General features: G+C 40.0%; 1 protein-coding gene across 2 annotated transcripts in view; it reads right to left on the bottom strand.

Moving 5' to 3' along the window:
* The window catches only part of LOC133418396 (regulator of G-protein signaling 6-like), a 226,553-nt gene that overhangs the window by 37,535 nt on the left and 164,238 nt on the right, over window positions 1-24,780 (bottom strand). For both annotated transcript variants that reach the window (XM_061707044.1, XM_061707045.1), the window contains one exon: window positions 2,621-2,717. In XM_061707044.1, coding sequence (XP_061563028.1) covers window positions 2,621-2,717 — 97 coding nt within the window. The remainder of the gene's footprint in view (window positions 1-2,620; window positions 2,718-24,780) is intronic.

The raw sequence follows: 24,780 nt of genomic DNA, 5'->3' as shown, positions 1-24,780 counted from the left end.
TGTTGCAGCTCCAAAACTATGGAACAACCTGCCATCAAACAGGGCTCCTCTCTCTGTTTTTAAATCCCTTCTCAAAACCCACCTTTTTCTACTTGGCTTTTAACACCTAGTAAAACAGTTGAGTTTATTTTATCCTTTTATTCTTTATTTTATTTTTTTATGTTTTATTTTATCCTATTTTATTCACTTAACTCACCGTGATTGTTTTATTTATGTGTCTTATGTTTTACGGTGTTTTGTTTTTGTTTTCCATTCGCCTGTCCAGGGGCCCGTTTCACAAAGCAGGTTTAGTGAAAACTCTGAGTCTGTTAACCCTGAAATGAGGGAAACTCTGAGTTTTCCGTTTCACAAAGGGAGGTAACTCAAACCAGAGAAAGAGAGGTAACTCTAGCCTGTTTCACAAAGAGAGGTAACTTAAGCTCTCGGTCAGTTACCGTAGTAACAGACGCTCTGAATCTAACCTGGTCGGGACCAGGTTTATTTCAGCGAACCTGGAGTTTCTCTCTGTCTCCTCCCTCAGTGGCGTCAATTCAGCCAATGGGTCTTTACGCATTACGCATCCGTTTTCTGCACCACGGACAGCAAGCGGCAGAGTTAGAGAGCAGAAAAGGCGTATCTGACAAACGCAACGTATTTTATTCACTATGTCAGTGCAACAATATCACAGGGACATCCCAGTTTAACTTCAAACAGTTAAAGTCCAAATGCAAAAAGGAGAGGGAGAGTAAAAAAAAGTCAAATATTTCCCTTAAACAGATGTATAAGAGGATTTATATCTTACTTTGAGATGAACTTGCATAATTAATCCATCAGTGGCTAACAGCCTCGTTAATATATTCTGGACCCATCACTTGCCTTCTTTCTTTTTTTTTATTGCGTGGTTGTCTGCTTCATTTTAATTTTTGTAAGTTAGTAACACTGCAGAGCGCACTTTTTTTAACTTTATTTAAAACTTTATTTAAAAGTTCCAATTACAGTCAGAACATTGACCGTGGACAGTCAGGCATCAAGGAATTAAATAAACAAATACAGTATGAGACATAAAGTGGATGAAGTGCATAAGTCATTACATAAGTAACATAAATATAATAAAATAAATCAATTTAAATAAAAAGAAAGAAAATGGCAGGACATATATTATATCTGCAGAGCGCACTAAAAACGAGATTGATAGCGACCACTGTCGTCAGGGACGCTGGGACATTTCAAGATATGAGGGGGGGGTACAAGTGTTGGGATAGATAATACCTACTGAAATCCATCATGTTGTTCTGGTATGCATTTGTAGTTATTTTATATGTATGAAGTAATAGAATAAATCAATACAAATAGATACAGAGTAATTCCATAAATGTATTTAAAAAAAAAACATTTACATTCTCCCCTGAAGCCGAGGTGTGGCAGCTGCCGTACCCAATTGACGGCCCTGATCTAATTGACAATAAAATTTCATTTTATTTTTCAAAATATGCTCTCATACTCGCCATATGCACGTATTAACGCTTCTAACTCCAGTGGCGTGAAGTATGTGGATCTTCAGATGCAAACTAACGTTTCCTCAAAGGGATTTTGTAAATTGAAAAGATAAATAAAGTTAAAAAGAAAAAAAAGAAAATGTATGTCGCTCTTTTGTGTCGCCGGTTGCCATGGTGAATCCTTGTATCAGCGATCTACTGATGCTGGCTTTTTATTTCCCTCACGCTCGCGCTTAACTCCCGGTGAAACTACTTAGAGTTGAGTAAATTACCTCAAATCCGCTGTTCTGGAACCGAAAACTCAGAGTTTCCGATCTCAGAGTAGATCAACTAAGAGTTCAGGATTAGACTCAGTGTTTGTTGAACCTGCTTTGTGAAACGGACCCCAGCACTTTGGACCATGTTGTTGTTTTTAAAGTGCTTTATAAATAAACTTGACTTGACTTGACTCACTTCTTACCCTGATGTGCCCATCACTCAGGAGCAGGATAAATCTGGACACATCCGACAGCATTACCTTTTTCCATTGTTCCAGAGTCCAGTCTTCATGCTCCCTAGCAAATCAAAGCCCTTTTTCCCAATTAGCCTCAATGATGAGGGTTTTCTTAAGACTACACAGCCGTTCCAATCCATTGAGTTCCCTTCGCATTGTACGTGTGGAAATGCTCTTACTTTCACTATGTAGTGAAACGTTTTAGTGATAGCAGATCCCGATCATTGAATATTTTTGTCTCCGCCAAAAGAACAAAAAATGAAAATACAGGAAGAACATCCTGCATCGGGTAAAACACCAAAGCAGATCTTTTCCTACATGATTTGCTGAACTTATGCAGAGTAGTTGCCATGCTAGCAATTCTTTATGTTGCCTGTAATTATCATTCTTGCTATGTCAAATGTCAAATGAAAGTACTTTCCCCACCCTGGGAATAAGTGAGCAAAATGTCATCTCTTCAGCTCTCCAGAAGTGAGAGGAACTGGGGATCTCAGCATTTTCTGAATTGTTCTTTTGCCTTTAACTTGCCCTCTGTTCGCCAGACACTCCCTGTCCTTCACCGATGCACTTCTACATTCAAAGTTTGCACAGGGCTACAGTTCTTACTGACAAATTTTGAAATATTTTGCCTCTCTATCTCTCCATTCCTTACCTGTGACCACACTGGGGATTTTGGTCATGAAACTTTTGACAGTTCTGATGGGAACACCTTCTGTCTCATCCTGAATACGAGTGACAATGTCTTCAATCTGTAGGGACACAGACAACATAGAGTATGAGAAACAAAGTAAAATGGGTAACAGATTGGATTAGCAAAACCTGATCAAAAGGTGAATTCAGGTGAAAACGTGTAATTCAACATCCTTTTGTTTAAAAACATAAAAAATCATCTATATAATCCCAAATCTTTATATCAGCCCAGTACAGCCTGAGATAAACAACTATTATTTATTAAAGAAAAAAGAAATCCCAAATCACATAACTAGTTGATTCACTCATAGCTACAACATGAGTAACCATGTCTGCTATAACTTCCTCAGTCTCTGTATGACTTTTAGCCAAGAAGTCTTTAAATGCTATATTGAGCACTTTCATATCAATACACCTTCACCAGCCTAGTTTCAATTGTTTTAATTTGTATTAATAAGCATGACTCCCTCAAACTGTATTTATAACTGTATTTAAACTGTATTTAAAGAATGGAAATATTATATTATACAAAGATGGTTATTATTATTATTATTATTAGTATTATTATTAGTATTATTATTAGTATTATTATTAGTATTATTATTATTATTATGTATAGTATATTATATTATTATTAGTATAGGTATCGGATAGGTGAATGGATGAATGAATGGGATGCCTGGGTCTGGGGCCCTCCGTTGTCGGGGCCTGCGCGGGTGTCGCCTTGTTGGGGGGTTCCCTCTCTCCGGGCCCGTCTCCGGTCCCCCCCGCTGCCTCTACGGCGGGGCGCCTCTCTGGTCTTGGAGGGCCACTTTCGTGGGGGACGGGTGCGCCTGCCCGCGTCGGCGGCCGGGGCGGCTCTGTCTCTCCGGGCGGGCTGGCCCCCTGCCGGGTGGGGGTCGCTGGCCTGAAGGGTGAGGGCCTCCTGGCCGCGTGTCCGGCCCGGACCGGGTGGCCGGGGATTGCCTGGGTCGCGGTCCGCCGCCGCGGGATCCCTGGCTGCTTCTTTCCGCGCCGTGGGGGCCCCGCCCGCGGGCCCCCTCGGCCGCCGCCGGGTGGGGGGGGGGGCCTCGCAGGCGGTGGGTTGCCTCCCTCCTACTTCTCCCCTCTGTGGGGTTGCCGGTGGCCTGGGTTCCGGGCTCTTCCTTGTCGGCCTCTGGTCTCACGGGTGGCGGGGTTGCTCCCCCCCCTCCCCCACTATAGATACACTTCAGGTGGAGCTTTGTTTGGTTTATCACACACACACACACACACACACACACACACACACACACACACACACACACACACACACACACACACACACACACACATATAGTAATTTAGTCACACGCATACACACACACACACACACACACACACACACACACACACACATGCATGATCATATACATACACACACACACACATAGACATACACACTGGCTTGTTCACCTGCATGCTGGCTCTCTAGTTTTTGGGTTTAGGTAGCGGTAGCGATAGCTTAGCTCAGACTGCGATCAGATCTCAAGATTTAGGTCGATTGCTGTTCGTGTTTTGGATGGCTCCGTGCCGGTTTCGTGCTTTGTTTGTGGTTTTTTTTGTTGCAGATTTCCAGTGCTTGACGTGTGTCTCCGTGTGTTCCTGCTTCCTGGATTGGCAGTGGATGTCGTCACCACCCCCCCCCACCCCCTCCCCCCCCAAAAAAAAAACAAAAAAAAAACAAAAAAAAAAAAAAAAAAAACACTGGGTTTGTATGTGTATGTTTATGTATGTGTACGCATATGTGTGCGTATATATATGTATATATTACATATAGTAATAATGCACATATATACACTTTTGGTTTCTACCGTCATGGTATCAATCAATAATATGTGTGCAGACAAGGTAAAAAAAAAAAAAAAAAAAAAAAAAAAAGAATGGAAATTCTGCTTAAACGGCAGTATTCTTTATCGTAGCCCCAGTTCTTGACATTTTCCATGGTTGAAGAGAGTTGCCTGTGAAATAAAACACATCTGAGGCTTACTCTGGTACATAAAACCAGACGAAGACATATTAATTTGACCATGTTTATAAATGTCAGGGATCTTAAAGTTCCTGAACATTGCCACTGGGGGGCTGGTGGGGGGGGTGACATTTGCAGTGGTGGGCTGAACAAGCAGAAAATAACATTAATCTATGCCTGTCGTTGAGGAGGGGTGGTGGGAATTGCTGTTAAAAATGTTCTAAAAAAACACAATTTTCATAGACCTTGCATCAGCATTATTTTACCCACACACAAAAAACAACACAATCACATCTTTCCGGACAAACACAACCATCGCCATGACGGTGCTGCCAGACACACCAGGCTGTTTTGGCTCAGGAATGTGAAGAAACATCATATTTCCAGAAACTTGAAATGGCAACGTGTTCACTGTTCGACTGGCCTGGATTATTTTTCATCCATATATCTTCATCAAGGATCTTGTTTTATCTGTGACATTAAAAAGTAATGAAATCCAAATCCACCTGCCTTAAAATACAAAACACTGTTGACTGAACTGGATCCCTTTATATTGTCCTGTTTCACAAAATCATCCAGATGAAAGATACGTTCAATAAGAGTCACATGCAATGAGCTGATATACACAGGAGACAAGGTTTAAGACAGGTGCATTCTACATATGTGTGTGTGTGTGTGTATAGATGTAAACTGACTAGTAAATCAACAGCTTTGCCTTCCAGCTCAGCTCTCTTTTCACCACAATACACCAGCACAGCAACTACATTATAATTAATCTTAGCTCTACCCAAACTCATGAAAGACCCTGGGGTACTTACGATGCTTGGACGAGATTCAGTTCAAGTACAACAAACATTCTCCTGCTTGATGTGGTTTATCTGTTGTGAACACAGCATTTAGACTCAGATGCGGGCCAAAACAAGTGGACTGAGGCCACCACAGAGAAGTGGATTCAGCTGAAACATCTGGCAATCTCTCATGTGTTCTCTCACAGTTCTGTATGACAGATGCATGTAATCTCTTGTACCCATGTGTCCAAATACTCTTCTCCTGTCATACAGTAGTTGCTCTTTATTTTTCAAATTGAATTACTTGGGGAGACAAGAGATGCACCAGATGATTGGCTGGTGATTGGAAGCAGGGGACTTTAGACCCCTGACCCGTATTGGCCATTTTTGGTTACGATAACCAAAACAAGCAGAGATTTTCAATGTATATATGAGTGGTATAAAGTATCACCATCAACAAACTTATCCACATAGGTTCATTATGTAATTAAACAGGCAGTACACCAATTTATTCAACGACATAGCGACTTTATACTGTATTTATGTATTTGGTTCTTTGGTGACAGATCTGATCAATAAGTGGTGAAAATGTTCCCACGAGGATTGAAGTGACCTGGGTGCGCTTAGGTTTTTTTTCTTGTGTAAAAAGAAATCAATAACCAGATGGACATGATACAAGTTTACAAATTCACGAAGTTGTTAAGACAAACAAAGTGAGGTGTAAAAACAGCATAAGCCCCCTAGGGTTCATTGTCAACCCAGAGTGGGCAATTTTTTCAAAAAGCCATTCTTTTTTTCTCCCTTTTTTTAAATACTCAGAGGTACCAGCAGCAACATAGGCCAGAAGCCTATAGAACAAGTTTTCTCATCATTGTAGGAAACTCTTTTTTAAATTAATTCATGAATTTATCATATATATATATATATATATATATATATATATATATATATATATATATATATATATACACACACACACACACACACACACACACACAATATATACATACACACACACATATATATATATATATCCGCTGCAAATCTGAAACACAAGTAAAACACACAACGGGCACACAAACCAGAGACAAAAATAGCAACCATTCCTGGGGCCTTATGTACTAAGAGTGCGTGGATTTCAACGTGAAACCATGCGTGGAATTTACATGAACGCAAAGATTCAAATGAACAGAACTGTGCGTTCGCCCAAATCCACGCAGGTTTCTCTGTACATCCCAATCAGCGTGGATTTGAGTGCACATGCAGGAGCACAACACTCCGCCCCGTCTCCTCCCTCAAATATATGTATGAATATGATAATGAAGATAATTATTATCATATTAAGAAGAGGGAGAGAACATAAAAACCGCTCATCCTAACAAGAAATGTGCAAAAACAGGTAAAACAAATAAAACAAAAAAACATTGGCTGTGAGCTGGAATAAATAATTTATTTGGGGGCATTTCTTCCGATTTCAGCTGCATTGCATTATGGGTAATGTAGTTCTTTGCTTTGCGTTGCGTTCCGTGAAGAGTTTTGGTTTTATTATGATCGTACGGGTTTGTGAATGTTTATGAGCAGCATTAGTGAATCATTACACTCTGCTTTTCCTGTTTGTATTTCAAGAACCGACACCAGAACTTAAGTTGGTGGATGAAAAACAGCTCCTGGTTCCGCTTTATTGTCACGCGTATTATATACTGACGGATTAAGACCAATGTACACTTTATTGAGTCTTACACATTGTGGATGTCCGCGATCACCTCTCTCATAAGTATAACAATGTGAACAATATACATTTATATTTAAAACATGAAGCGTCACGATCTGATTCCTCTGCTGCAGAAATAAAGACAACTTGTGCCGACGGGATTATCGAGGTGCAAACGTGAGAAATAAAGAGCAAAATGTACAGTATCTAACTCGGAGTGTTGCATCCACAGAAGGAGAGACCGGTCTTAGTCCCGGTGTTGTGCCAAAAAGTGATTGCCTGCCAGAATCTTATTTCTTCTGATTTGTGGCCGCGGGAGCACGCACAGCAGCCCGTTGAACAATAGCGCTAAAACGTCAGATTTTCAGTTTATGAAGCTCAAGAATGAGATCAAGTCATATTTAGGCAGAAACAACCTTTTATTAACTGTAGCCTATTTGGCCTTCAATCATTTTTTGGCAGGTAAAAAGACCCATTTTCAGGGGAGAAATCAGATTCTGGCAGGCAATCACTTTTTGGCACGACACCTGTCTATCACCGGAGAAACACTTTCTGGATCCTGCAGCACCTGCAGCTGACTCCATATCAGACTATGAAAGTTGCCTAAACATTCAATAAAAACTTTATTCATCATTGCTGAATCACATCAGTTCGTACCAACCAACCTTTCCGTGACATCTTAGTTTTATTTTAAAAGACAACTTTACAGAACCGGTTTTTCGCTGCAAAATGTATTTTAATGTTTTTCTGTCCAGACACAGTTATGGGATGTTTTAGGATCTGGCTTTAATCTCCAGTACTCGTCCCATATGGTCGTCATGGTGACAGACAGATGTCCGACCTGTAGCAGCTCCAGCTGAAAGCATCATGTTGGTCTGAACCGGAGCAGCTGGTCCAGTTCAGGGCAGAGATCCAGAAGATCCTCTTGGTACCTAAACCAGCTGATGGTCCAGTCTTAGTCCTGGACCAGCAGGTCGTGTGATCTGATCATCAGCAGGTTCCTCTAACGGAGCCAAAGCTGCCATCAGGATTTGCTTGTTCCATCGTTGAGCTCCTTTAGTTGTATGTTCAGATCATGTGGTTGCTTGTGAGATTGTTGCAGCTCCACTCTTGTGTAACTTATCTGGTGATGTGGGGACTGTCGTGTCCTTCACGTGGTAGTGAACTTATTGTTGACGTTACATTTCCTCATATTCTGCACTTCACTGCATCACCAGTAAGTGTCGCCAACGGACAAAACCTCAGATAAGTGCGTACAACAGCCTTAATGTGTGAGTGACGGACCGCAGCTTTCTACGTTCACGTCATTCTTTGTACATCCGACGTTGTGAGCGTAGAAAGTGGCGAACGCACGTTTTTTGTGCGCCGCACTCTTAGTACATAAGGCCCCAGGTCTCTAAAACTGAATCGGGACTACTGGAATTATCTGTCCCCGAAACTGTGGAATGGGCATGTGAGTGAGTGAGTGAGTGAGTGAGTGAGTGAGTGAGTGAGTGAGTGAGTGAGTGAGTGAGTGAGTGAGTGAGTGAGTGAGTGAGTGAGTGTCTACAGTATGTATATGTGTGTGTGCAAGGTGAAAACAAGGCTTTAATTGAACTGCAACGAGAGTGGAGGAGGGAGGGCACAAGAGACGAGAAGCTGACAAGGAAGAAACCCAAACGCAGGAAACATGGGTGTAGGGGGAAAATAAGGCATTCTTTTTTATGATGAAAGTGTTTCACTTTGATAAGAAAAAAAAAATCTGCCAACCCTGTGAAGGAGTCATAGTGGCATGGAAGCAGAGAACACTTCAACTAAAGTGTTATTTGCCAGTATAGAGTATTTGTCAGAGGCAATAACAGCTGTGATTAAAGAAAGAACATCTCAAAAGCACATCTTGTTCATTTCTTGGCAAAGACACTTTCAACCAGTGAGTCAGAAAGTTTGAAAAGACAAGCTTTCTGCCTTCACCTCTGACCATTACCCTGTTCTTTTCTTATCGAACAGAGGCGATGCAGGTTGTCTCCAATGACAAAAAGGCACAGTCAGGACCAAGCTGTGTTTCAAAATCAATAGAATAATATGATTCGAACAAGACCTCGATGGTGTGTGGAGACAGCTGCTCAAATTACTTTAATGGTTTCCGGTGTCAGGACAAATCTACTCTGGCCCCAAAAATCAAAACATGTTTATTGGAAGTTACAACAACCACCAAACACATATATAGAAAAAGGGACCAATTTTAAATTCTTTGATTCTTGAAGCACACGAGTCACATGTTTCTACTCTACAGGGGAGCTCCAATTTTTTTACAGTTTGCAGCCAGATTTTCTTTGTCTTCTTCAAATTTAGAGTCATCTCCACTCATCCATCACCACATACAAAAATAAATGCTTGGTCAATGCTGATCGTATTATCCCAGTTTGTTTTTCTAACTCTTGCTCTTTGCATTTTCTTCTTTAATTTATTGGCAGTTGGCAAACAGAGAAGGTGTGCAGCACGACAAACAGGTGGTATGTAGAGGTAGTTTGTAGTCAGTATTCTACTGGGTCTGTCGCTGTTATGGTGGCACAAAGGTTGAGCAGACAATGTATGCTTGCCCAGAACCCCCGCTATAGCAAACCCATCTATGGTCTCAGCAAAAGACCACGTTTAGGTTAGCATGATGGTTTGGGCAAGTAGTTTGAGGGTTAGAAATAGTTATGACAAAAAGAATGTGATGTAGAGCTTTAACAGTAAAGGTTGCTGGTTCCGATACGAAGCAGGCAGATTCAGATGCCATCATATTAATGATGGCATGCATGTCTGAAAGAGGCGTGAGTGTGTCTGTTTTGAATGCGGCCCAGTGGGAGCAGACTTCATCAGAATTATAACACCCTGTAGGGCAGTGAGCTGCTTGATGACAGCGTTATCACCACACACTTAGCATGGTGAGCTGCGAGGATGGGGAGAGGAGTGTTAAGTTTATTGTGGTTTAATGATTCCTTTAGGATAACCAGTGGCCCTTAGTATTTTATTTTTATTGGTTGAGTTTTATACTTGACTAAAAAGAAGAAGCATATGGACAATTTAAACAAAAAGGTTAAAAGGGCCTTTACATGAAGACAAATGACCTTTTCTGTCCTTGAGAGAAATTGTTATGGTATCTGAAGTAACAATGAAATCAAAATCTCCTAACAAATAACAGCCTGTGTCGGAGAAGAAGTTGTTCATTGAATATTTTGGATTTGCAGAGATCTGTCACATCACAGACCCACATCAGAGTTGAATCTTCCAGCTTCTCCATCTTCCCCTCCACCCAACAAGACATCATACTGTACATAGGGCTGTCCTAATACAAATTTTTCACTTTTCACTTTTGATGATACTGATAATGCAGCCATGTATATCGGTCGATACCAATATTGATCAAATATCATATCAACACGGGTGACATATCTTGTCCTTGCTACATACACACACTTGTTGCGATCACGTGATCTCTACATGCTGGAGCCGGAACGCTTTTCTTCTTTGGCGGGCAGCAGCAACGTTAAGGTGCATTACCGCCAACTACTGCGTCTCCTTTATTTATAGGACAGAAATGCTGGGGTGGACTTTGTGGAATTACTTTTATCGGAGCATTTATATCGGAGATTTTAAATGCAGTCCAATAAGATATGATAGATCGGGACAGCCCTAGATACAGCATTCACTATTATTTAAAGTGAGTAACACAAAGTTCTAAAAAGGACTTCAAAAGAGGCCCACCTAAAAGAGGAGAGAGAGAGAGACAGAGAGAGAGATACAGACAGACAGACAGACAGACAGACAGACAGACAGACAGACAGACAGACAGACAGACAGACAGACAGACAGACAGACAGACAGACAGACAGACAGACAGACAGACAGACAGACAGACAGACAGACAGACAGACAGACAGACAGACAGACAGACAGACAGACAGACAGACAGACAGACAGACAGACAGACAGACAGACAGACAGACAGACAGACAGACAGACAGACAGACAGACAGACAGACAGACAGACAGACAGACAGACAGACAGACAGACAGACAGACAGACAGACAGACAGACAGACAGACAGACAGACAGACAGACAGACAGACAGACAGACAGACAGACAGACAGACAGACAGACAGACAGACAGACAGACAGACAGACAGACAGACAGACAGACAGACAGACAGACAGACAGACAGACAGACAGACAGACAGACAGACAGACAGACAGACAGACAGACAGACAGACAGACAGACAGACAGACAGACAGACAGACAGACAGACAGACAGACAGACAGACAGACAGACAGACAGACAGACAGACAGACAGACAGACAGACAGACAGACAGACAGACAGACAGACAGACAGACAGACAGACAGACAGACAGACAGACAGACAGACAGACAGACAGACAGACAGACAGACAGACAGACAGACAGACAGACAGACAGACAGACAGACAGACAGACAGACAGACAGACAGACAGACAGACAGACAGACAGACAGACAGACAGACAGACAGACAGACAGACAGACAGACAGACAGACAGACAGACAGACAGACAGACAGACAGACAGACAGACAGACAGACAGACAGACAGACAGACAGACAGACAGACAGACAGACAGACAGACAGACAGACAGACAGACAGACAGACAGACAGACAGACAGACAGACAGACAGACAGACAGACAGACAGACAGACAGACAGACAGACAGACAGACAGACAGACAGACAGACAGACAGACAGACAGACAGACAGACAGACAGACAGACAGACAGACAGACAGACAGACAGACAGACAGACAGACAGACAGACAGACAGACAGACAGACAGACAGACAGACAGACAGACAGACAGACAGACAGACAGACAGACAGACAGACAGACAGACAGACAGACAGACAGACAGACAGACAGACAGACAGACAGACAGACAGACAGACAGACAGACAGACAGACAGACAGACAGACAGACAGACAGACAGACAGACAGACAGACAGACAGACAGACAGACAGACAGACAGACAGACAGACAGACAGACAGACAGACAGACAGACAGACAGACAGACAGACAGACAGACAGACAGACAGACCGACCGACCGACCGACCGACCGACCGACCGACCGACCGACCGACCGACCGACCGACCGACCGACCGACCGACCGACCGACCGACCGACCGACCGACCGACCGACCTTTCCTAGAAATAAAGAAAAAGTTTAATGGCTTGGGGTATAAAGGACTTGTTTGACCTGTTTTTTGTGAACAAGGGGGGGCAATAACGCTGAGCTGATGGCAACAGTTTAAAACTGGAGGTAAGTGGGTGCCTCTCATCAGCCACAATGGCCTTCGCCTTGTTTGTTACCCGGTCTCTGTATATGCTTTCGAGGCTGGGTAGGGTGGTTCCTAACAGTTTGCTGGCTGTTGTTACTGTCCTCCTAACAGACCTCTTTTGTGTCTCAGAGAGGCATTCCCAAACCAGCAGATGATGCAAAAGGTTAAAACACTTTCAATAAAAGCACAGTAAAACATGTGGACCATCTTGCCATTACAGTTTTTCTTGATTGCCTAAGCATGATTTTCAAAACAGGGCCCTTGGTTTCAAAACACTACACACAATTAGCACAACAACACACCAAATTAGCAAAACACTACAGATCCTTTGCAAAATTAAACACGCTTGTAAAAACTATACACTTCTTTTTAAAAACCACACTTTGTTACCATATGAAACAAACACGTTTCACATTACTATACTCTGTTTGCACGAGTTACACTCTGCTGTGATAAACCTAAAACACTTTTAGCACTTCTACGTCCCTATGATTGGAGTAGGCTACTATCAACAAAGTACAAATATACAGTTTTTCTTGATCGTTTTGGCCCATTTTTACATTCACAGTTTACCTTTTCAAAACAGCTCACACAAAGCCCTTAACAGAAGCTGAAATAACCAAAACACTTTATGATGTTTGCAGAATGACACCACTTTCTCAAAACTTGTCACACATCCATCAAAACCAAACTTTTCCATCAAAACCTACAATTTTTTTAGAATGTGTGTTTTCTCATTTATTTACTGTAACGATGGATAACAAAATTGAAACCACAGCTATCAATATCAACTTTTGTTCAACACCCCTATAGTATTGACTATTTTACAACTGACAACATACTACAATTTGGGTTTTGTATTGAGCACTCTAACTTAGTTATATAACTTAGAAATATACTGTCACAGAGTATTTACAGTAAAATCAGAAAATGTGTATACAGTAAAATATTGTAGATCTGTTTTTGTATTGCTGAAGTTCCTGTCAACACCATTGATTTACATTTGTTCTACTGTGTACAAAATGTCAAGATTCTGACAGAAAAATATTTATTGCAGTACTTGTCACATGCACATACTGTAAGCAATCAAAATGACAGGGTTCAATATGCAGTACAACAAAGGTCATCTCTCAAAGAAAGTACTGTAAATGAAACACAATCAAATGAAACCCTGTAAATATGAAAAAAATAAAAATACAGGAAAATTACGCATTGTCGACACGGGCCTGACGATCAGGCCACATGTCCTCGTCCACGTCCTCCTCCATCCATGCTTGGTGTCAACTTCAAGCTATTGACGTCTTTGATAGGTTGAGGACTACTTGCTTTGTTTTGCAAAGAGAGTTCACACAGGTGCTGATCATTTTTAGAATTGAGAGAGCAGTTCCAATTGGCTGCTACAAAGTGTCTGCAATGTGTTGCCATGGTAAATCAGTTATGTTTTGTGTCTCTTTGTGAGAAGTGTGTTAACTGTTTTGAAAAGTGTATTACAGTAAAAGTCAAAGAAAATTGTGTGAAAGCAATGAGAAATAGTTAACTGATTTGCCAGAGAGGACTCTTGCTGTGCAAAGAAGGTATGAGCATTAGATAAAGTTGACCCATGATGTGCAAAATGTGTCAAAGCAATCGAGAAAAACTGTAGTCTTTCTCTGACTCTTGTGCTTGGAGACCAATGAGCTCACCTGCTGCTTTCTATAGTGTAGATACACCTGATTGGTGTGTCTACATTTAAGCAAACAAATGTTTGCACACCTGATGACTGTGTTGAACCAACTGGTTGGACGGTGTGCTAATTTGACAGTCAGTGCTTTGGTATTGCAATGAAGTGACTTTATGATAGATTTTTGTGTCTAATGTACGTTTAGTGTGTTTAGTGTTTTGAAAATCACTGTGTGTAGAGTTTTGCAACAAGTGTGAGGTTGACAATGTGCTTATAGTTGTGCAAATATGGGCTGATGTTTTGCTTCTTGAGTGTAAGGTTTTGCTAATAGTGTACTACTTTTAATTTTAGTGTGTAAGCAATCGAAAAAAACTGTAACATGAAAAGACAACGGTTTCTTTAAAAAGTACAGTCTTTGTTGAGTGCACAGGCAGTCAGACCAATTGTCCCATTTAAGTTTGTGGGTGGTATATTTGACCAAAACATACCACTGACACTTCATTAAGATCTCAGCAAAGTGTCAACTTTTGAAGAAAGGGAGAGAACATCTTCCCTTTAAGATAAAGCTTCCAAGCATCAGAACAGGAGTGATTTAACAGCGAATAATATGCATTTTAGGCGCAGGTTTTGGAAATTAGTTCAAAAACACATCAGGTTTTTTTCATGCATTTGGAAGCAAATTTCCACTCCACTCCAATGACACCACTGATTTGTCAACAAACCATTATGAGGACATAAAATGTATTTTTTTTAAAGACATGGCTGCACAGTTCATCAATAAACACTTCAAATATTAATATAAACATGTTTGTGTATTGTGTTATTTAACTCTTCGTTTCAGTCAACCATAGGCCAGTTTCATGTTTGATGCTTATCATCTACGGCCTCATAAAGACCCAGAGTCCACTGACCATCACGCTGAGTCTAGGAACCCAGGGGAGGAGACAGAAAATTCGGTCACTACTTGAATGTCTGCAGTCAAACTATAACCTCTAAATTGGGAGAAGAACACAGCTTTATTCCATCTTTTTCCAAATGCACTGAAACAGCCTCAAGTTAAATGACTTCATTTCATTTCCCCGTCTTTGCAAAGAACCTGTTCCAGGATGAAAGCAGAAAAATTCTTATTTTCCAAAAAGCCTGAAGGGCTATGAACATCTCAATTATACCCAAGCAAACCACATTGTATTAAATTTAAAGGGCCACAGTTATACACAGGACTGTTGTTAAAAGAAGAAAGAAGCTCCAGAGTGGTAAACTTCACCCCATCCCAACATTTTTGACACTTCTTGCTGCAATTATATTTAAAATAAAATTTGATATGCTTTCTGTGTTATAATTTGAATAAGATACAGGTTTATACAATTTCCAAATCATTGTGATTTGTTTTTATTGACATTTTACATAGTTTTGCAACCGTTTTGGAATTGCAGTTGTATACTGAAATTGCTCATTGACTTATTAAAAACAACTTTTGCTGCTTTTTGTTCGGATGACCACATGGATGCTCTTTCTGGCTTTGAATTTCTGGTGCTGTTGGTTTGGGAGCCAGCCATTGTTAACATTTATTTAACTTTCAACATATCCTCTAATGAGATATCAACAATCTATAAAAGAAGATTTCAGAATTGAGCAGCCAACTCAGTCAGCCACACTGATCCATGTGACGATAACACAAAAACTCACGACCAAGCCAGCAAACTGGCATGCCCCCTAAAATGCACCCAGACCACGGCAACAAAAAGCACACATCAGTGTAAAAATAGCCCTCTCTGGATTTTTGACCCTGAAACAGCTGCAATTAGCCTCTCATGGCACAAAGAAGAGTCTGTGGGAGAGAAGACAGACTGTGGCTATAATGAAGCAGGTACTGTAGACGCCCCGCTGAAAAAGAAAATGTCAATTGTGGCCATGAGGGTAGTGGGGGGTGTGGGAAGTGTGAAGGAGGTGTGAAACATTCTGTGCAATGCAAACATTGTCCCATGTTTTGAGAAAGACAGTTAGCTTCTCTTCCAGCATGGCCTCCTCTGAGGGTCAGCAGGACAGACAATCTTGTAAACATCCTGTGTGTGTGTGTGTGTGTGTGTGTGTGTGTGTGTGTGTGTGTGTGTGTGTGTGTGTGTGTGTGTGTGTGTGTGTGTGTGTGTGTGTGTGTGTGTGTGTGTGTGTGTGTGTGTGTGTAACAGATTGCAGGGCCCTGTAGCAGGAACTGCTTACTGGATGCCGTACACCTAAGGAAGTACAAGGAGCCAGCTGACCAGAACTAGAGGGCAGGGGAACATTCTGAAACAGCACTGCTCCTGTGCCCACATGTGCGCGGTCTATGATGTAGTAGTTGGCCTGATTAACTCTGTACTGTGCAATTATGTTTTGTTGTTGTTTTTGTCAACCAGAACTTGTCTAGTCCTTAGTGCCTTATCATTAACATGTTACTTTTGTAAATAACTTATATCTACCCTAAAATATGGGGTATTTATGTTACTTCCCTTTTCCTCGAGCCGGTCGGAACAACATCAAAAACAGACCCTCCAGGGGAAAAAAAACACATTTTCCATCAAATAAGCACAAATGTCTTTGTCAATGAGGTAAGACAAGTTTAGTTGACTAAAATTCTTAAACTAAAAGTTATTTAACGGTCTTCCAATTTTCTTGAAACAGGGCTTTTCAACTTTCTTATCCAAGCTTTTACCACTGAATTCCTATCACTTCTTTGTCAAACACAGTGCATCCTTCCTCCAGTTTCAATAAGACAGTTATTGTGATTACTCTTTCCAGAACATTATAAGCGTAACTACCGAAAAGAAACAACTTTCATTGTTAAAAGAAACACACTTAAAACCATTTAGTGGAGTCCACAGATGGATTTTTTGTGTTCTGTTTGCAAACCAATACCTTGGATCTTGGTAGGATTGTTTTAAAAAAAAAAAGAAATATAATGAATGACCACAAGAACTAAAAAGAGTATTCATTTGTTTGACTATTTTTAAATAGGTATGTGAATCATAAACAGCGAGACTAAATATACCATACCTGTGGAAAAGTGCATGGACTGTTTTCAATAAAACAGTTGACTATTGTTAGACTGCTGGCTGATTGAGTTTCTTTCAGAACTACTTCAGTACATTTGCATTTTAACTTCACAAAACCTTCCACAATCAACTGATTGTAATATATCCCTTTAAGTAGCACTTGCACACTCACAAGAATCCCTTGCAGAGAAGGTCACGAGCCAACCAAAGGAAAAGAAAAGTGATAGGACGCTTTTTACTTACATTTCTACAGCAACACTCACAGCATTTTTGTAAGGACATTGTCAGGATTTTTATAACATCATGGGCTAAGCTCATATATCTTTACATTTTCAGATGAGAACGGTATGATGCCAGTAAGATATATCGACCATTTGGATGGGGTGGCTGTAACAAAATGAATCCAGTCTCAGTTTTCATTCAATTTTGTTTCTGTGTTACAGCTGAGGAAAAGAAACGCATGAAAAGACAGATGAAATATGTCACTTGTATCAATGAAATTCCCAGGCTACCAGCAGAATGCAGTGAATTTATAATGTCATATTCCATACCCCAGAGCCTCTACACAGATATTGGATGACACAGGCAGACAAAAAACTTTAAACAGATCAGCAAAAGTGGGACACGAGTGCTACTGCGCTTTTTGACAACAGATAGTGTAAACAAGGACAAGGTTCTGTGAAAGAGCACCTCCGCATCCTAAATGTTGGGCTGTTGGTCCTAAGTTTCCGTCCACGCTGCGTACTGAGAGAATTTACTTATTCTACTTCCCTATGCTGCATGTGACAGGAACTACTGGAGGCATGTCTTGATCTGAAAATAGAAGTTGGTCCTTTAAAAAAAAAAAAAAAAACATTAAAAGTATGGAAAGTTTTAGCAGGGGAGCATTCTGAAACCACTACTGCTCCTGCGTGTGCGTGCATGTTTTCTTTTTTGCATTTTATCTATCTATCATTTTTATCTGCACAATAACACAAAGAAACAAAAAACTGAATAACAGCAGAGAATGATCCTTCACAATAACAAACTTTTACTCCTGTTGAGATATTTATGTTTCTTATTTAGACCAGTTTTGCTTAAATTGGGAACTTTTTTTAAAACGATCCAAATGTTTTAACTTTCTATGAAGAATAAAAATATGATTATAAACAGAAGCAATTAGTGGGGACACTTATTAATAAGGGAACAATTGAGTCAAATAACAGTTTTCAGGGTTTCCTTTTCTTCTTCAAATATGCAATAGTTGGTTTCTAATGATGAAGCTGTCCTGAGATGGAAATTATTTTATAAAGTAAGCGCATGTCTAGCTCATAATTATGCACTTCCATGAGATTACCAAAAGAAAAAAAAATATGACCAATCCTGCATTCAGTCTAATATCACAAGCAAGATAATACATTTCCTCACTGAGAAATAAATCACCATGCCAACCAAGCAAAGGTTAAATTGCTTTCATCAAATATATTAAATGTGGTTAATTCAATCAAAATGAATGTGTGTGTGTGTGTGTGTGTGTGACTTTTATATTAGCACACACTGTCGCACATGTATCAAATGAATTGTGATTCTCAGGGAGTGGGTGTAATGACTCATCACGGAGACGGTGAATCCATAAATGCATCGGAAGGTCAGATAGGATGGGTGTGTGACAGCAATGATGAGCTTTGCTGGTTTCAGCTCGGTGCATCTGGCAGCAGGGCGACGTGACTGTGTAATGACAACGGGATGGCTTTACCACGACTGCAAATGCTTCCGCCTGACAACTTATCTCGAACCAAAGACACTTTTGAGGCCGCTTGGCACTTTTGAGTGGATGCTGAGATTCAAACTGTCCTCGGCAAATAGAATCCCAACTCTCTCAATCATGCCTCATAGATTTGACGAGTTAACATAATATGCAACACATTCTGTCACTTCTTGACTTTGACAAAGTGTAACAACTGCTGCACCATGAGCAAAAGTGTGTAGCAGATAAACACTTGGTGGAAAACGTAATAATACATCACGGTAAATGCAATGCAATTAATCAAAAATAGCTGGTGGAGAAAAAAATAATTGATTGTTGAATAGATCTAAATCTAAGCAATGGTGCATGCAACTTTAACAACCTTGACATGGGGAATGGTTTCTGAATACAAATGCTCTGAATCCTGAAGAAATGGAGACATATGCTACCTAAAGCTCCAATAAAAGCACCAATACAGCTCTTAAATGATTATCATGTACCTACACAGTGGGTTTGCTCTTATTTTTAAAAAGATATGGTAAGTGATTTCTGGATGACTTCACATATATTTATACTTAAAATATCTACAAAGCATGGAGAGCCAGCTCCTCCTTCCCCCTCCCTCCAGTGTTTCTCGAGAAAACATTGTGATTTGAACCATGAACCTGATCCTCTTCCTCGTCTGTGATTGGCTGGGGCTCCTTTTATGGCTTGGGCGTCAGGCTCCCAACAATCCCTATGTTTCTAGTTTACGTAGCCAGGGCTGTGTGTTTACTAAGCCAGAGCCTCCTCACCATCTGATATACAGTGATTGTGACAAAAAGTGTTGAGGGATAGAAATCCTTTTACATAACCTTTAAAAGTACCAGAGGGCAACATTTTACATCCCCTTTCATCTACTGCTTAAGAATCCAGATAAATACTAGGACATGCACAAATATCGATTTATGTGGTCTGGAGCTCAAGTAGAATATCACAATGAATATTCAAAGCTATATATATATATATATATATATATATATATATATATATATATATATATATATATATATATATATTAGGGGTGTAACGATAAACTAATCTCACAATACTGTGCGTTTGCCCTATTGTTACAGTTTGTAATGCTTTATAACTGTTTAAGTTTTAAAGAGAAAGCCAAGCCAACCATTTTCCACAAACTGAACTAAAAGTAAATGTCAGGTTTGCATTATGCATCTTCAGTTTCATACAAGTACAAATATTTTGCCACAAACTGAATAGTTTCTCTCATGACGCCAAATTTTGCACGCAAGTCAGGCCTGGCGAAACATTTGATATTTAATGGTTTGCATTAATGTGCGTGGCCTAATGGCTGAACAGCACCCCATAGAAAACTTCGTGCCTCAAGCCCCACAATACGGTTTGACGTACATGCACGAAAATCGGTACACACCTGTATCATGTCGCAACTTAAAGAACAGTCATGGCCATGGCCGAAACCGAACAGGAAGTCGGCCATTTTGAATTAATTGTGTAATTTTGGCGCAATTTATGCCATTTCTTCGGCCGTTTCTTCGCCCGAACCGTAACGTGCACCCAGGTGTGTTATACATCAAAATGTGCGTCTCCATCCTGCGACGATGGGCATTATTTTTCTCAGTCAAAAGCGTTACCGTGGCGACGATAGACGCGCCCCCCTTCAACTGTCCATATTTGATAGTCCCTATTTTCTGCCATAACTTTTGAAAGGTTTGACATAAAGAGTCCTTGACCATAATTGGTACAAATTAGCCCCGCCCCTTCTTCTAATTGGTCAATATGTGATAGTTCCTATTCTCTGCCATAACTTTTGAACGGGTTGTGATAAAGACATGTGGGTGGTGTCATCGGACTCGGTATTGAGTACTTGACCTTCATTGGCCGAAATTAGCCCCGCCCCTTCTTCTGATTGGTCAATATTTGATAGTCCTTATTTTCTGCCATAACTTTTGAATGGTATAACATACAGAGTCGTGGGTGGTGTCATCGGACTTGGTTTTGAGTCCTTGACCAAAATTGGTGCAAATTAGCCCCACCCCTTCTTCTGATTGGTCGATATGTGATAGTTCCTATTTTCTGAAATAACTTTTCAATGGTTTGACATAAAGAGTCGTGGGTGGTGTCATCGGACTCGGTTTGAGTCCTCGAGTCCTTGACCTTTATTGGTGAAAATTGCACACGCGAGGGCCCGTTCATCGCTGCTTGCAGCTTTAATTATTATTATTATTATTATTATTATTATTATTATTATTTTCCTTCAATAATTAGATGGGAAAATGCATGGTGATGTGGTATCTTCAAAGCCTTAGCTAACAATAATGCCAGTCTGCATATTAATGGAGAAAGGGCACTCATTGCCACTGGAATCAAAGCCAGAAATGTATCCCTCTTGCAGCCCCCAAAGGACAATTGCTTTCATTCCAAGTGTCAAACTATATTTTTAGCTGCTCCTCAGGAGAGCTTGAAGTCCTTTGTGTCTCGTGTGCTCCAAACAAATCTGTATCATTACTGGGAGATGGGTGCTGGCTGGCAGGCCTGTTTCAAGACTGTGCCTTTCTTAATGTTCAGCTGATTGCTCTTGTCCCTTGAAGGACAAATAACGAAGAAGCTGGAGGGTGATGTTTATGAACAAAAGATCTTATGTTTTCATGTTACCACTGTTCAACCCTGTTACGCAACTTGATCCTCAAGTATGGACTATTTCCCTTCATAACAGCTTATAACTCCTAGAAGCTCTATACATGTATTTCTAAAGTGTACCAAATTCTGTGTGACACCATTACCTGAACTCTTGGCTGACATAATGTAAAACATGCACAATTTATGTGATCTAAAGTAAAATCTTGGGAGCTTTTGTATGCACGTGTTCAAACAAAGACCGAAATGTCTCAAAGTGGACACACCTAGGACTAATTTAAAAAAAAAAGACTGCTGAATAACATTAGCATAACTATCACAACAGACCCCAACATAATGTAGACCTTTTATTTTGCAAGACAAGTTGTCAAGATGAAAACTTGATTGAGTTTTGTATTTTTTATTTTTATAGTTTACCAGCCACAGAAAACAGAAAATGAACTGAAGCCAAACACTCCCAGAGCAATAACCAATCCAAACAAGTGTTCATTGCTCCTAGTGAGGGACACCAACAGAGCTGACCTCCCATCTCAAAGCCAGACGAATCCATACCTGGCAGAGACTGAGTAATCACAGGGGGAGGCTGATTTCCTATATCATCCATACTGTCTGTGATTCAAAATCTGACTGTAGCAAACCCGTTAAATCCTGTGTAATGTACGTTCATTGTTTTCCATCATGAAATCTAACAATATAAAAGGAGTTTTATCATTACATCATTTTTGAATTTGACAATGACTTCTAGATGTCCAGAGAAATATATATATATATATATATATATATATATATATATATATATATATATATATATATATATATATATATATATACATATATACACAGTATATATATACACAAAGTGAATTAACCCTAGTAAACGTTTTTATTTCTTTACACTTTTTGAAATGAAATTATTTGAACACAAAACACACTTCTTAAATGTCTGATGCCTGAAGCAATAATATTGTTAATATTGTTGACTGTCACTTTAAGCTGTCTTTTTTTGTAGTTTGAGCTTTGGTGCCAATTAGTGAAAGTCCATTTATGATGAGAAATGTTACTAAAAAAAAAAAAATCCAATAAATGCAGTAACAAGAGAAGCATTCAACATTTTCTTTCTCAGATGAGAATGTGCCAATTTTGACTTCACTGTAAGTTTATTAAAGAGATCCATTAGTGTACAATTGGTGCTCAGAGTCAGAGTGAATAGAGATGAGGGATGTGGGTGTCTCATTACAACCTTTTTGTCTCACCTGAAACTTGAAGGATTCAACATGAAAAAGAAGACAAATACAAGATAGCTCTTAACCTCCATCATTAAACCTCATCCACAGATTATTCAACACCTTAATCTAATAAAAAACGATCTTAAAAAAAAGTTATCCCATGACTTTTTATCCATTGCCACCAGCAGAATGAGTCGTTTGAATCAATGTTTCCCCAAAGATTACAAGACTGCTGCAAGCAGCATATAGATGCGCAGCACTGCGAGCATTCCAGTAGCAACATACATTCATACAGTCGATAAGAAAAGAGAGTAATATAAACCTACAGCTGCGTGAAAGCCAGGAAGAGTGTGGGTGCTGTAAATGGGTCTTATTATTTTTTTAAAGATGGAGCGTGGAGCCCTTCAAGTGCCAAAAGATTCCTCATAAAGAGAAAGAAAAAGTAAAGAATAAGTCAAAATGACATGCTTTATACCCACACACATTTGTACAAAGACGCACAAGGCTAAAATACAAGGTTTGTTTTCTTTAAACTAAAGAACCTTTCAGAGTTGCATAATACCCATACACAAATAAACTCAAACCCACATATTTTGTATTATTATATCACTTTTGACAAAGGGGTCTGTCAGATCTGGCTGACATGAAAGCTCTCAGTTAAAGCTTTGGGCCCGGGACTGTCAGAATGATATTATGTCGTGGTTGTTACTGTTGTTCAGATCAATCATCCATTTATTGTAAAGCTTAGAGCAGTCAGGGACAGTCGTCTGGGTTTGATTGGAAGTGATGATGATTGGTCCTGATCAGCTTATTAGCAGGATTAAAAGATGAGACAAGCAAGTGTTGATGGCTATGACTCCAGGTCCCCTGACCCTCCACATACCCGGGGCAATACTTTATATGCCCTTTCTGAACTCTACAGACGAAACAAAGATCTGACAAACAGGCCAAAGGCCCGGCTCACTCTGGGAATAAAGGCTGGGACTTTAAAAGCTTTGAGAGATCAGCTCTCTGCTGGCTCTTGTCCTTTTGCTTTTTTCACTGTTCCACTTTGCTTTACTCATGTTTTGTCCCTGTGGTGCATCATTTTTCAGAAGCACTTAAAGAAATGAAGAATGTTTAAAGTACAAATCAGAGACATCAGAGGCTTTTTTTTTTTTTGTCCGAAAAATAACTTTTGGTCTTTGGTTTCTACATATTTCAATGTCTTTAAGTGCCACTTCTAAGGTTTGCACTGTGATAATGAATTGGTGCAGCAAAGCGACTAGAAACCTTTTGTGCGTTTAGGCTCTAAACTTCACTCTAAAGTCCTTCAGGATGTGTCCTTTATTGGAATTTATTTAACTTAAAACTCAAAGCTCAATCAGTTCAAACCTATCTTTGTTATATTTGCAGAAATAAGTTTAAAGTTATTCTTATGAACCTTGTACTCAGACAGGACGCACGGAAGTGGCTAGACAAGTTCTCAGATGTCCAATTAGTGAGCAGATACACTACCTGCAACAATAATACAAACATTTCCACCTGTCATTGATATTCCAGTTTCTCACTGCTTAAAAACAAAATAACTCAGTTCTCACGCTAAACTCTTAGCGTAATCTGTTCAATCTGTTTTGAATCCTAACTTGTCGCCAATAAATGTTCTAACAGAAGAAAATCCTACACCTGTACCTTTCATTTCTCTTAAACTCATACCATTCCTGTTTTATCCACATAATTTTGCATAAAACGCCTATTCAAGGCATACCAAAAATAAATTGAAAGCTGTTCTTGAACCGTTTGAAGTACATAGATGATTTTGGTCTCTTTTGAAAGGTAACACTCTGAAGTTTTCCCCCCAACTGAATCACTGTAAGTTCTACGAGCATTGAGTAATCTAACTTTGAACACACTGAAATAGAAGGTTATTATTGCTGCCGGAAATTTGTTTTGTAATCAGATGTCTGCAGATGAGTGTAGCTGTGACTTATTAGCTGGAAAACACAATGGCACCACAGC

The sequence above is a fragment of the Cololabis saira genome, chromosome 18 (genome assembly GCF_033807715.1).
Source record: "Cololabis saira isolate AMF1-May2022 chromosome 18, fColSai1.1, whole genome shotgun sequence".
In the NCBI taxonomy this organism is placed as follows: domain Eukaryota; kingdom Metazoa; phylum Chordata; class Actinopteri; order Beloniformes; family Belonidae; genus Cololabis; species Cololabis saira.
The sequence above is the reverse complement of the archived record's forward strand: the minus strand, read 5'-3'. Positions and strand labels throughout refer to the sequence as shown.